Consider the following 13,642-nt stretch of genomic DNA (forward strand, 5'->3'; position numbering starts at 1 on the left):
CGTAATCCAATATGGAATAACCCTCTTTTTCCCTGCCTTGTACATAGCTGAGACAATTTCAATGCCTATTTCAATAGGCAATGTGGCCATCAATTGAATGGCCCTATTGTGCAACGTACCACTTTCAAGATGTAAAAAAAATATAGAGCTTGTCCTGTTTTCTCATGTATTTCCATCTTTACGCCCCATAAAAGTCTAATAAAACATATAGAATAAGGGTCCATACGTGCCACATACGGATGTGAAGTGCTGGCGTATAAACATGGAGTATCCAGGGAGACCAGAACCAGTGGGAGGTGCATTCTGTCAGCCAGCCAATAGTCAGCCATCAGCCAGCCCACTGTATTTTATATGAATACAGTGACATACATGCACATACGGATTCATACAACACGGAAATACAGGACTGGGGAGATCACATGTTCATGTGAAAGCAGCCCAAGGCAGATTTATCGAGGGGAAAATCTGAACATGCACTTGGCTTTTAAGGGTGTATGTGACAATTGTTTTGCTAATATCAATATAATCATTATCAGATACAAACAGCAGATAAAAGACAAATTTCCATTTATTGTGCCATTAATATGATGCTTCACAGTAGTCAGTAACAGCTGCATTGTTCAAATTGTATAATATAATATTGGTCCCCAAAAGATAAAAATCAACTACAATATACAAACCTTCTAGATGCTGTAATAAAGGCCACGCTGGTTGGTAGACAGTTATGCCAAAAGAGATGCAAAGGAAAAAACTAAGCTGTAAATACTTTACTACTGCAGCATTGTAATAGATAAAAATACATGTCATTTTAATATACCGTATTACAAAAGTGTATTTTGAAATATGTTTTTTTTTGTACCATTACTCATTTGCTGCTATTAGATCTTAGGATCTTTCCAATGCAAATCTTCTGATATTAAGCCTTTCACAAGGTTTGGGGGCCACTAAACCACCTTGCACAGCTTGCCCTTGGGTTTCCAAATTTGGAACCCCCTATCTTGGCCATCGCTAGTTTTATCTCCAATGGGTCTGGAGCCATATGTGTAACTTATTTTAAAATTTTAATCAAATGCTAACAGCTTGGCCCAAATGTCTTGGAATATTCATATCAACCCAATTTTTTTATTTATCTCATTTGAGTTTAATCAATTATCTTTTTTAGAAATCATGACGTAGTCCTCCTTTGTATCCTCATTAACCATGAGTGTGTCCCATGGAGGCGAAGGGGCCTTAAAGTGATTTTCCTGTGGTTTGATATGTGTCAGTCTTATACACTCACTTTCAGGTGCCACTGGTGGAATGTATGTAGAGTTGGGAGGTTCTCTGAGCCTATGCTCTACACCCACAGTCCAATTTGACTTGCTGGAAATATTCAACATGGAGAAATCAGAAGATAGGGACATCGGACTTGTAAAAGTGTCCTCTTTAGGCTTCAGGAATGCCCATTTTACTTCTTTTCTATTCAACTCGCTTGTGTCCTTGTCATAAAAGTTTGCTGCATCTGGCGGTAAGGTTTCTTCAATAGGATAAGCCAATGACTCTCCGGGCACATTCTTCATCTTCAGTTTTGTGACCACGCGCTCTTGCTTGGGTACGGTCAAGACTTCAGCAGGGCATTCATTTGGCATCAGAGATTTTGGAGGGTCCAGCTTATCAGTAAATGTCCTTATGTCAATATTGTCAGCTTGAATGCCACAAGTGACCTTCTCAGCATGGTCTGTTACCCCAAGTAGGGATGATTTTCCTTCTTTTTCAAAGCATTCTAGGATACATGGTTTTGTTACATTTATTTCTTCATATACTGGCGTTGGCAACTCTTTGGGCTTGTTTTGTTTGCTGTTTAATGGGAGAATTGGCTGTTGGGCCAAGTTGAGGTCATTGTAGTTATTAAGGAAATCATCACTATCCATGTGTTTATTATAATAATGGGAATCGTGCTTGGAAGAACTTGAGAGGACATCTTGGCTCTTTACATTATTCAGATGAGTGGACTTTGTAGATTCATCATTACCAGTTTCAAAATCTAATTTATTTATTCCATCTACTTCATGGATGCCATCATTTTTGCCAGTATGTTCACTCCTATTGTCTGCTTCACTGCTATGCACATCAACTAAAACACTTATGCAAGCAGACTTCTCTTTTTTCATGAGCCAAAGCAACTTTTCACACTCAATTCGACACAGGTACAACTCAAAAGCTGTCTGCTTGGCCTCTTCGATATTTATTTTTCCACCAATAGTATATTCTGTATCTGATGCTACAGAGTAACCCACTTGTTGGAGTATCTGCTTGATGGTTTCTTCTGGGATTACAGGTTCAACAAAATATACAAAATGTCCAGTAAATTTCTGCAAGAAAATAATGTTTTATACCATGAATGAAAAAAAAAAAATATTCATCTAAATTAGTCATCACCCATAACATAATATTTATTATGTATGTATGATTTAGAGCTTAGGAAAGTTGGGCTACCAAGACCTCTTGCCCACGAGTGAGTGCAGTCGGTGAAAATCGCTCTGCATGCTTACGGGATCTCCTGCCCGGAACCTTGATTCCTGTGATCAGAGATCCGGGTCGGTCTATCCATTCAGAGAACGGATCGATTTTCATTTACTGTACTTGCTTGTGGGCCAGAGGCCTTACGGAAACAAGATTCAATAATGTATTACTGATGTTTGTAGTTATTTCTGTTCAGTCTTTGTTTTGTAGCAGTGAAACAACATTTTGAGTATTTTGCCACTTGAGTTGGGTGTATCAGTGTATCACTGTTGCCAAAACGGTTGTATGCATGAGGCTTTAGCCACAAATAGTAATACATGACACAGCCTATGGTAAGAGAGAAGTCACAATTTTTTTCTCATGCACGCTGTACAACCATTTTATTTAAAAGGAACACATTTATCAAAAGTGTCTGAGAGCAAAACTGTTCAATCAAGTTTCAGCTTTCATTTTATAAACAGCTATGGAAAAATGAAAGCTGAACTTGGCTGCCATGGGCAACTAGAACAGTTCATTTCTCATATACTTCTCATAAATCTATATACAGGCGGTCCCCTACTTAAGAACACCCGACTTACATACGACCCATAGTTACAAACGGACCTCTGGAGGTTGGTAATTTACTGTACTTTAGCCTTAGGCTACAATAAACAGCTATAACAGGTATCAAAGGTGTCTGCAGTTAAGCTTTATTATTAATCCTGGTTCTTATGATAACCCACATGTTTTAAAATCCAATTGTCACAGAGACCAAAAAATATTTTGGGCGGAGTTACAATGATAAAATATACAGTTCCGACTTACATACAAATTCAACTTAAGAACAAACCTAAAGAACCTATCTTGTACGTAACCCGGGGACTGCCTGTATAGTCTATATAGATTGTAAGCTTTTGCAAGAAGGGCCCTCACTCCTATCGCTAACCCCTTGCCACAAAACAACGTAATAGTACATCAGCAAGGGACGTATAGAGAGATCTCATAGGCTTAGCCCTCTCCATTCACATAGTATGTTTGTTTCGTTAACACTTGGGAGTGGTGCGGGCAACTGCAAAGCTACCGTGGCATGTAACAGCTGGCGCCGCCATCTGGGCTGTGATTGTCGCTTCATGTGAGAACATTGGGAAGCGATCTGTTGGCATGAGAGCAGTAAATTTCAGCATGTGCACAAATGCTATATACTGCCATACTGTAGTATGGCAGTATATGGTAGGATCAATCTAAAAAAAAAGGAATAACTTGAAAGTTCAAATTACCTTCTTTTCCTAGAACTGGTATAAAAATAAACAATAACAAAATCATACATACAGTGGGTACAAAAAGTTTTCAGACAACTTTAAATTTTTCACTCTTTGTTTCATTGCAGCCAAATGGTAAACTCAAAAAAGTTTAAAGTTTAAAAATGAATGTACACTCTGCAGGCCATCTTAACAGAAAAAAAGCTGAAATGTAGATATTTGTTTATTTATTAAACAAGAAAAACTCAAATATCACACGGTCATAAGTATTCAGACCTTTTGCTGTGACACTCATATTTAACTGACATTCTGTCCTTTTTCTTCTCATCCTCTACTTCTTCATTGGAGTCCAGCTGTGTTTAATTAAATTGATCACACTTGATTAGGAAAGGCACAAAGGTCTAATGAACTGCCCAAGGAGCTCAGAGACAGAATTGTGGCAAGGTACAGATCTGGCCACATATACAAAATAATTTTTGCAGCACTCAAGGGCACACCGGCCTCTGTAATTCTTGAATGGAAAAATTTGGGACCACAGCTTTTCCTCAACCTGGCCGTCCAGTCAAATAAAGCAATTGTGGGAGAAGAGCCTCGGTAAGAGAGGTAAAGAAGAACCCCAAGATCACCGTGAGCTCCAGGATGCAGTAGGGAGATGGGAGAAAGTTCCACAAAGTCAACTATCACTGCAGTTCTCCACCAGTCAGCGTTTTATAGCAGAGTGTGCAAAAAACACAGGAAAGACTCCCAGACTATGAGAAATAGTATTCTCCTGTCTGATGAGATGAAGATTAAACTTTTTAGTGTTAATTATAAGCAGTATGTGTGGAGAAAACCAGACACTGCTTATCACCTGCCAAATACAATCCTATAAAACGTGGTGGTAGCGTCATGCTATAGGGGTGTTTTTAACCTCAGGGACAGGATGACTGGTTGCAATTTAAGGAAAGATGAATGTGGTGACGTACAAAGATATCCTGGATGAAAAACTCTTTCAGAGCGCTCTGGACCTCAGACTCTAGGCCAAAGGTTCACCTTCCAACAAGACAATGACCCTAAGCACACAGCTAAAATAACAAAACAGTGGCTTCAGAACAACTCTGTGACCTTTCTTGACTGGCCCAGCCAGAGCCCTGACCTAGACCCAATTCAGCATCTCTGGAGAGACTTAAAAATGGCTTTCACCAACGTTCACCATCCAAGCTGGGGGAACTAGAGAAGATCCCCAAATCCAGGTGTGAAGAACTTATTACATCATTCCCAAGAAGACTCATGGCTGTACTAGCTCAAAAGCTTTTTCTACTCAATACTGAGCAAAGGGTCTGAATACTTATGACTTATTTCAGTTTTTCTTGTTTAATAAATATCTACATTTCTGTTTTTTTTTGTCAAGATGTGGTGCAGAGTGTACATCTATGAGCAAAAAAAGAACTTTTTTTCCCAATTGGCTGCAAAAAATTAATAAAAAGTTATCAAAAGGTTACAGTTCCTAAAATGGTTGCAATGAAAATGTCATCACTTCTTGAAAAAAATTACACCTTCGACAGCTCCATGTGCCAAAGTATGAAAAGGTTATTAGCGTCTCAATGAAGAAATTTTTTTCATACAAAAGGTTTGAATTTTTTTTTTACTATGAACTGCTGTGTCACTCAAAGAAAGAAATATGAAAGGCAGCCATGTTTTTCTGATCTCGCATAGATTTTTTTATTTTTTTTACTTTAGAAATACAGATTATAGGCAGATTCCTGTGTGGCCTTTTTGTTGCGTTTTTAAATGTATCCAAAACGCTAGTGGGAGGAGGTTTGGCCAAAACACATATGTGGTCCCCAAGCTTTGGTTATAAGGCCATGCCAGGGGCTGCAGCTTTGTAGTGATGGGAATTACGGCTCTTCTTAGTGGGCTGGCTCATTAGGCTCCGCTCACTAAGAAGAGCTGGCTCTTCTGGCTCCTGAACGGCTCCCTATTAAATATATAATAGGGAGCTGCAGGCCAATTAGCAACAGCGCACAAATTCACTTTTAACCTGATTGTATCAAGTTAAAGGGGATGTGGTGAGCCGGTTAGGGGCGGGGTTGAGTGAGCCATTGGCTCACTAAGGTGAGTCGGTTCCTGTCATTCACGAACAAGAGCCGGCTCTTAGAGATGGCTCGTTTGCGAACGACACATCCCTACAACTTTGAGCTGCCAGGACAGGTCGGAGATGTATCAAATACGCTCATTGCTGTTATGAGAAGACGTAACATCCTTAGATGATAAAGGCTAAAGAAATCCCCATCCTGCTTACCTTTAGTGTCCTGATCTCTTTCCTCCATGGAAATAGGAATAAATTGACACAGATAATCTCCAAGAATGCAAACCCCTTCATCATCTGCTTTAGCCCTTCCACCCTGTGCTCCTGTTTCTTGCTCTCCAGGTTCTGCCTGATGAGATTGGAGTAGACTTCCCCCAGTGCTGCAGGGCAGTCACACAGCTGAGTGTCCCCCCTGCACTCCAGCTTATGATCACACAGTGTTACATTGCCCTCATGGATATGGCTTTCATAGTGGAAGATGTAGTCTTGGTAGAGTTTCTGTCTGCCTGTAATGCTCTTCATGTTGTGGCTTCCCTTCCTGTGAAGTTGTGCTTGAGGAAGTTACAAGCTCTCCGGCTCAGCCTCCAGCTCCCTTTGTAACATTGGCTGGGTGTGTCCTCAGCCTAAGACACATAGGGCAAGTTCTGTGCCAATCAAACTGTAAGGGAGCAGGAAGACTGAAGCAAAAACGAAAGTGAACTTGTCCCTTTGAGATTTAAGTGTAGATTCATCCATTCAACTGTTACCTAAAGAAAGATTTTGGAGCAGTGCTGAGGAAATTTTAATAATACTGTCCTAGATTTATTAAAGCATATGCACTTGTTTCTGACTTTGCAATGAAAAGAACATGCAAACTGCTTGCACATGTATTTATAAAGTGTTTGCGCCACTTTTGTGTCTCAGCTGCTCTATGTCCGACAAGACAGAAATAATGTGCATCTAAAAGGGGGTGTTAGTGCTTAGTCAGACCATGGGCAACATTTATTTCTGACGTGCGCCAAATTCTGCAGCATGAACAAAGTTCACCCCTTTCAGAGCAGTTCAGGGGCAGCAGATTCATGAAAACAGTGTTCATTATTCTTGCACACTGTGTGTACTCTACAGACAGACTGCACTAGTTTTGTTAAATGGGGGCCATCAACTTATCTTGGTTGACTTGCCTGTTATACAATGTAACAGTTATATGCTGTATGGATTGCATTTTTTTGGTTACTATATAGCAGTAACTGCATAGATTGAACCTACTAGGACCAGTTCACGCTCATAAGCTACAACCATTGAACAGGAGCCAAATTATCAATAATACCTATCTGTGTAATCTGCACAATTCACTTTACCAAACAATAACTGATGCAAATAAAATATGAAAGGCTATAAAAACCAAGTCTATATGATAAGCATAACATCAAGTCTGCCAGGCATGTTATTACCTGAATACTTATGTGGTTTACTGGCATGAAAGGGGTTGTCTTAGACCGTAAAAAAAATTGGTGGCTGTTAAAAAAAACCTAACTTTTACTTACCTCCATGATACAGGCGTGGAAGAGGCCTGTAAGCTGCGGTGCGTTCAGCATCTGGCTGGCCGGTCACACCTACCTGTTCCCAGCGCTGTATAATGCAGGATGGGTGAGCTTGGCTGGCCACCGCAGTCGGCTGGAAGCTGAACGCATCACAGCTTCCGTGCCCATTTGTTTACACAGCACGGACCCGTGAGACGGAAGCACGGGGTGCCGGGAGGTAAGTAAATGTTTATTTTTTTAAAGCAACTCACTTCTGGCCACCAATGTTTTTTATGGTGTCAGACAACCCCTTTAACTTGGACCCGATAGAATGTCAGGTGCATCACTTCCCCATGAAAAGGTAGAAAGTTGGAGTCAGTTTCAATTACTTTTTGTTGTTATATGCTAGATGCAGAGATTTGTACCCCAATACAGTATGTAATTAATACATACTACATACTTTAGAAACCTAAGTACCAGCATATTCAGAAATACAAAAGATTGAATACAGAAAATGGCACACTAAGCAAGTGGTCATAATATACTACAATTTAAATGGACAATTCAGTACTGTGCTAGTGATACCATCGCCTCAAAGGAACATATATAAATATATATGCTATTTACTGGCACTAGTAGAGATATGTTTATAATAAAATATTATTTAATACGTAAAAGAGATCACCAAGGCATGTTTCAAAACACTGATACATAGTATGAAATAGTATACATAGATATTGTCAATTACGTTCACCTTCTAAAGTAATAAAACAGATATTTATTGTACTAAATGCTTTCAGTCCTAAAGAAGTATAGTCTGTGAATAAACGACCATCTCTCGTTGTCTGTATGTAAAAGTTCCAATGGTATGGAAAGTTTTTCAAAGAAGATCCGGTGTTTAGAGTTCTTGCTGTTTTTTAAAAATATGTTGTTCAGTGTATCTTATTATATTGTATGAAGCCAGTTCCTACTTAGGGTGCATTCACACGCGGTATGCCCTCCGTGTGGGCATACTGCTGTGTGCTGGAGAGGAGGAGGTGACCCCTTCTCCCTCCATAAGAAATAGCGGCGCACGGCTGCACAGCCGGGAAAAGATAGAGCATGCTCTATTTTTCCCCGGTGTACGTCGCGGAATGGGGCCACACATGTGTGCCACTGTACCGCTGCCAGGCAGCCATTGCTGTCTATGGGGACGTACACTCACCGGCCACTTTATTAGGTACACCATGCTAGTAACGGGTTGGACCCACTTTTGCCTTCAGAACTGCCTCAATTCTTCGTGGCATAGATTCAACAAGGTGCTGGAAGCATTCTTCAGAGATTTTGGTCCATATTAACATGATGGCATCACACAGTTGCCGCAGATTTGTCGGCTGCACATCTATGATGCGAATCTCCCGTTCCACCACATCCCAAAGATGCTCTATTGGATTGAGATCTGGTGACTGTGGAGGCCATTTAAGTACAGTGAACTCATTGTCATGTTCAAGAAACCAGTCTGAGATGATTCCAGCTTTATGACATGGCGCATTATCCTGCTGAAAGTAGCCATCAGATGTTGGGTACATTGTGGTCATAAAGGGATGGACATGGTCAGCAACAATACTCAGGTAGGCTGTGGCGTTGCAACAATGCTCTATTGGTACCAAGGGGCCCAAAGAGTGCCAAGAAAATATTCCCCACACCATGACACCACCACCACCAGCCTGAACCGTTGATACAAGGCAGGATGGATCCATGCTTTCATGTTGTTGACGCCAAATTCTGACCCTACCATCCAAATCTCGCAGCAGAAATCGAGACTCATCAGACCAGGCAACGTTTTTCCAATCTTCTACTGTCCAATTTCGATGAGCTTGTGCAAATTGTAGCCTCAGTTTCCTGTTCTCAGCTGAAAGGAGTGGCACCCGGTGTGGTCTTCTGCTGCTGTAGCCCATCTGCCTCAAAGTTCTACGTACTGTGCGTTCAGAGATGCTCTTCTGCCTACCTTGGTTGTAACGGGTGGCAATTTGAGTCACTGTTGCCTTTCTATCAGCTCGAACCAGTCTGCCCATTCTCCTCTGACCTCTGGCATCAACAAGGCATTTCCGCCCACAGAACTGCCGCTCACTGGATGTTTTTTCTTTTTCGGACCATTCTCTGTAAACCCTAGAGATGGTTGTGCGTGAAAATCCCATTAGATCAGCAGTTTCTGAAATACTCAGACCAGCCCTTCTGGCACCAACAACCATGCCACGTTCAAAGGCACTCAAATCACCTTTCTTCCCCATACTGATGCTCGGTTTGAACTGCAGGAGATTGTCTTGACCATGTCTACATGCCTAAATACACTGAGTTGCCGCCATGTGATTGGCTGATTAGAAATTAAGTGTTAACGAGCAGTTGGACAGGTGTACCTAATAAAGTGGCCGGTGAGTGTACATGCAGCAGCAAATTTGCGGCCCAATGTACATCCCCCAGACGGCCGTCTGAATGAACCCTTAGGATTAGTTTTCATACCACTGGGTAAACAAATATTTTTCTCTGGCATCCCTGAGATTTGTTATCTCAAAATACAGATGTTAGCAGGAAGGCGCGCCTGCGTTTGTATAATAAGATACACTGAACGACTTATTTTTTTAAAAAAAGCAAGAACTCTTAACACAGGATCTGCTTTGAAAACATTTCCATACCATTGGAACTTTTACATACAGACAACGGGAGGCGAACATTTATTCATAGACTATGGGGCTTATTTACTAGACGTCGCACGCTGCAATTTCGTCAGACTTTGCACCTTTTTCGGGGTTTGCACGGCTTGGACAGGTACTTAACAGGTGTCTGCGCTGGGATTGTGCCCCACGCGATCGGTTTCTCTTGCAGCTGCGCTAGCTTCTATGCAACACAAATTGGGGGGCGTGCTGCCGGACGATCCGGCTGATTCAGAATGAGCGTGGGATTTAACTTTCTATTTTTATTGCAAGACAAAACACTTACATGCACCAGGAAGAAGAAGGTGAACTCCATCGGACCTGAGCGGGGAAGCGACACATGCAGGATATTGGGCACACGATCTTAGTGAATCATGGGAAGCAGACACTTCATGATCCCTATAATCCTGTGTGAGATTCTGTGTGCTGAAAATGTGGTTATACTATCAAAGTCCAGGTTTATATACACTTTCATGTACCTTCTGAATATTGTACTGGTATCTGACACATAAAAAAACAAAATGAGACAGACCAGAGATGATAGATGATGAGATCCGTGAGATGCTTATTACACATGACATTCTCAGCTCTGCTATAACAACCATAACAAACACTATAAGTTAGGATAACATACACTATCAGCTCTGATATATGCCACCCTCTCCATCCCCTGGAATGCAAAGGTGGGGGCTGGAGGCAGTGAGCAGCTCAGTGTAGCGTCAGACAAGAGAAAAATATGTCCTCCCGACCCTTAAGTCAGAAGACTGAGGGTGACATCCAGGAGCAACTGAAATTGTGTACACCAGGACTGATAGAGACAGGTTGGAATTATATCTGTTAAATGCTGTATTTTTGTTAATAAGATTGAGTTAGAGAATGTGTTATTTTGTTATGCTGAGTATATTTAAGAATCTTTTCTTTATGGGAATATCCCTTTAAACAGGTCTAAAGTTTTAGAAAAGTGTTTAAAGGACTGACCACATTTATACCATATCCACATGACCAAGCTTTCATGCTTGGTAACGTGGCCACTGGCATATTCCCTATGTTGGACACAGACGTGGGTATCTATTCCTCTGGAATTGGCACAGATATACACAAAGGAAAAAAACATTGCTATCATTCTCTATTGTATATTAAATTAATAGTATATACACAATTACCGTAAGTATTTAACCCCTCCAGGACACTGTAAGCCTTTTTTTAAAAAGGAAATTTGCCACATCATTTAAACTCTATAAAGCAAGTGTAGACGCACAAATATGTGATGATTGGTTACATGCTTTTGTAAGAAAGGGTTAATTTAAGGCTCTCACTTCCTCCACTTCCCCTGTTTGAAACTACTTCTGGCAATTCCCGACACATATACTTTCTGGGAATTCATCATGAGTTTTGACCATACTTAAGTTCAGACAATGTTAGGTAGCAGCCCCAGAGATTTCTGCAATTCTATTTTTGTGTGTGCTGTAAGTAGCAGCAGAACTGTGAAAATGCATTGATTGTATGTGAGATCTCTTCAGTAAACACTGCACAGCCCCTCTCCTGAGTGCCTGATGTAGCATTCAAATAGACGCCTTCTACAGAATCCACTCAGAGCAGAGGAGAGCAGCTTTGAATAAGCATGTTTACAGGCATAAACTAGGCTTGGAGCATGCATTGAAATCTCTATGTGATCAGACTGAGCCCCGCCCCCAGATGCTTGCATTGCATTTCTAAACGCAATGTTAAGGCCCCAAGTGACTGCACCCTAAACTTTCAGATAATACTTTTTTTTCTGTTCTTGAAAGTATTGTATCGGTACTAAGTATCGTGATACTTTTCTCAAAATTCTGGTATTGGTGCAACCCTAGCATAAACACAAACATAAACTTACATACAGTACATATAAATACATACAGATATGCACACATACACTATGAACCGGGCTATCAAGTTAGGGTTGTGTAGTCGGTCACCAATAAATTGGTACAGTTCGATCAATGCGAAGTGTGCTAAATATTTTTTCAGAAAATTTTGGAAAATTATGATATTTCCTTTAAAGGGAATCTACCACCACGAATCTACCTATAAAGGTAGATCGGGTTGTAGGTGGATCAATAGGACGAGAGGATAGCCCTTTTAAGGCACCTACCACCCGATATACCTTTATAGGTAGATTCGTGGTGGTAGGTTCCCTTTAAATGTCTATCCTATTGTAATCAAAGGATTTAGGCCAGTGAATAACCTTTATTGGTCCAAGGGCTGTATTGTTATACTGCTCAACATTAAGGTGCTGCTCCAGTAACCAGCACTCTAGAGGATAGCCCTTTTAAGGCACCTACCACCCGATCTACCTTTATAGGTAGATTCGTGGTGGTAGGTTCCCTTTAAATGTCTATCCTATTGTAATCAAAGGATTTAGTCCAGTGAATAACCTTTATTGGTCCAAGGGCTGTATTGTTATACTGCTCAACATTAAGGTGCTGCTCCAGTAACCAGCACTCTAGAGGATAGCCCTTTTAAGGCACCTACCACCCGATTTACCTTTATTGGTAGATTCGTGGTGGTAGGTTCCCTTTAAATGTCTATCCTATTGTAATCAAAGGATTTAGTCCAGTGAATAACCTTTATTGGTCCAAGGGCTGTATTGTTATACTGCTCAACATTAAGGTGCTGCTCCAGTAACCAGCACTCTAGAGGGCCAACAACCATGGAACAGCTCAAAATGCCACCCCAGAAATTATAATTACCTCTCCAGAAACCAAATTCGGCATTCAGAGGAGACAAAAATGCCAGAGACTTCAGAATAGTCAGATAATACTAGAGTCTCCGGAACAGACAAATAATGCAGGCAAATACTGGAGGCCCCCAAAGGGGGAGATTTATGGGGAGGGCTGTTATGGGATACAGTATATAATTAAAGTGGAAGGTTCCATCTATGGGGGGCAGATTTTAACTACAGGTAGGGGCTGTATATGGGGTTTTGTACATAATGTATATGAATGTGTACTGGACTTTATGTACATACTTAGTAGTGAAGCTCCTCCACTACAGATAAAAGAAAAAAGCAATGCCTACTCTCTTCTTAGAAGGAGCCTTTGGAGGAGTCAGAGTCGCTCAGAACAATTGATCAATGGAAGTGCCAGATTTAGTACACCTACAATAGGACATTAGAGATATATTCCAAATTCATTAAAATTTTAAACCCAGGAAACCTTTAAATTGGTAAAATCATGTAAGATTCTGTACTTAGAACCGCTCGGGGCCCTTCTAATAATAATAAACAGGATACATAGACTATATGTCCACTATCTAAATTAATTTATGTAAGGTTAGAAAGATAGCTGTGCAACTGCGTAGAGTTCAAAGGTTTCAGTTTCCAACCAGAAGATGGCGCTCATTTCTGCTGCAATGGTGGTTGCACCACAAAGATTGGCCACAAGTGATATTGTTGTGTATTCTAATAATTGTGGAAGATGTACTGACATTGTTTGATCTTCACACCAATCTTAATAAATGCCCCCCTTGTATTTTGGGGTTACTATCTAATCAGCCATTTTTGGTTACTATTACCACTATGATTAGATTTTGGTTACCGATAACACCAGTTATTTAACCCAATATGCCAACACCACCACCACCATGGCACAGATCACCAAAAATAAC

At 40.7% G+C, this 13,642-nt stretch overlaps 1 protein-coding gene across 1 annotated transcript; it reads right to left on the bottom strand.

The window, feature by feature from the left end:
- Window positions 1-551: 551 nt before the first annotated feature.
- On the bottom strand, window positions 552-6,395 carry LOC140070699 (uncharacterized). Its single transcript, XM_072117487.1, has 2 exons — window positions 6,022-6,395; window positions 552-2,351 (listed from the first exon to the last, which is right to left on the bottom strand). The coding sequence occupies exons 1-2, from the start codon at window positions 6,328-6,330 to the stop codon at window positions 1,146-1,148; spliced, it is 1,515 nt and encodes a 504-aa protein (XP_071973588.1). The 5' UTR covers window positions 6,331-6,395; the 3' UTR covers window positions 552-1,145.
- Window positions 6,396-13,642: the final 7,247 nt, after the last annotated feature.

Source organism: Engystomops pustulosus, chromosome 7 (assembly GCF_040894005.1).
Source record: "Engystomops pustulosus chromosome 7, aEngPut4.maternal, whole genome shotgun sequence".
In the NCBI taxonomy this organism is placed as follows: Eukaryota; Metazoa; Chordata; class Amphibia; order Anura; family Leptodactylidae; genus Engystomops; species Engystomops pustulosus.

Excerpts from the sequence above, each read along its gene's own strand:
- LOC140070699 (XM_072117487.1), bottom strand. The coding sequence starts at position 6,330 with ATGAAGAGCATTACAGGCAGACAGAAACTCTACCAAGACTACATCTTC. Across the intron at positions 2,352-6,021 it reads AAGAGATCAGGACACTAAAG|AAATTTACTGGACATTTTGT; the intron begins GTAAGCAGGATG and ends ATTTTCTTGCAG.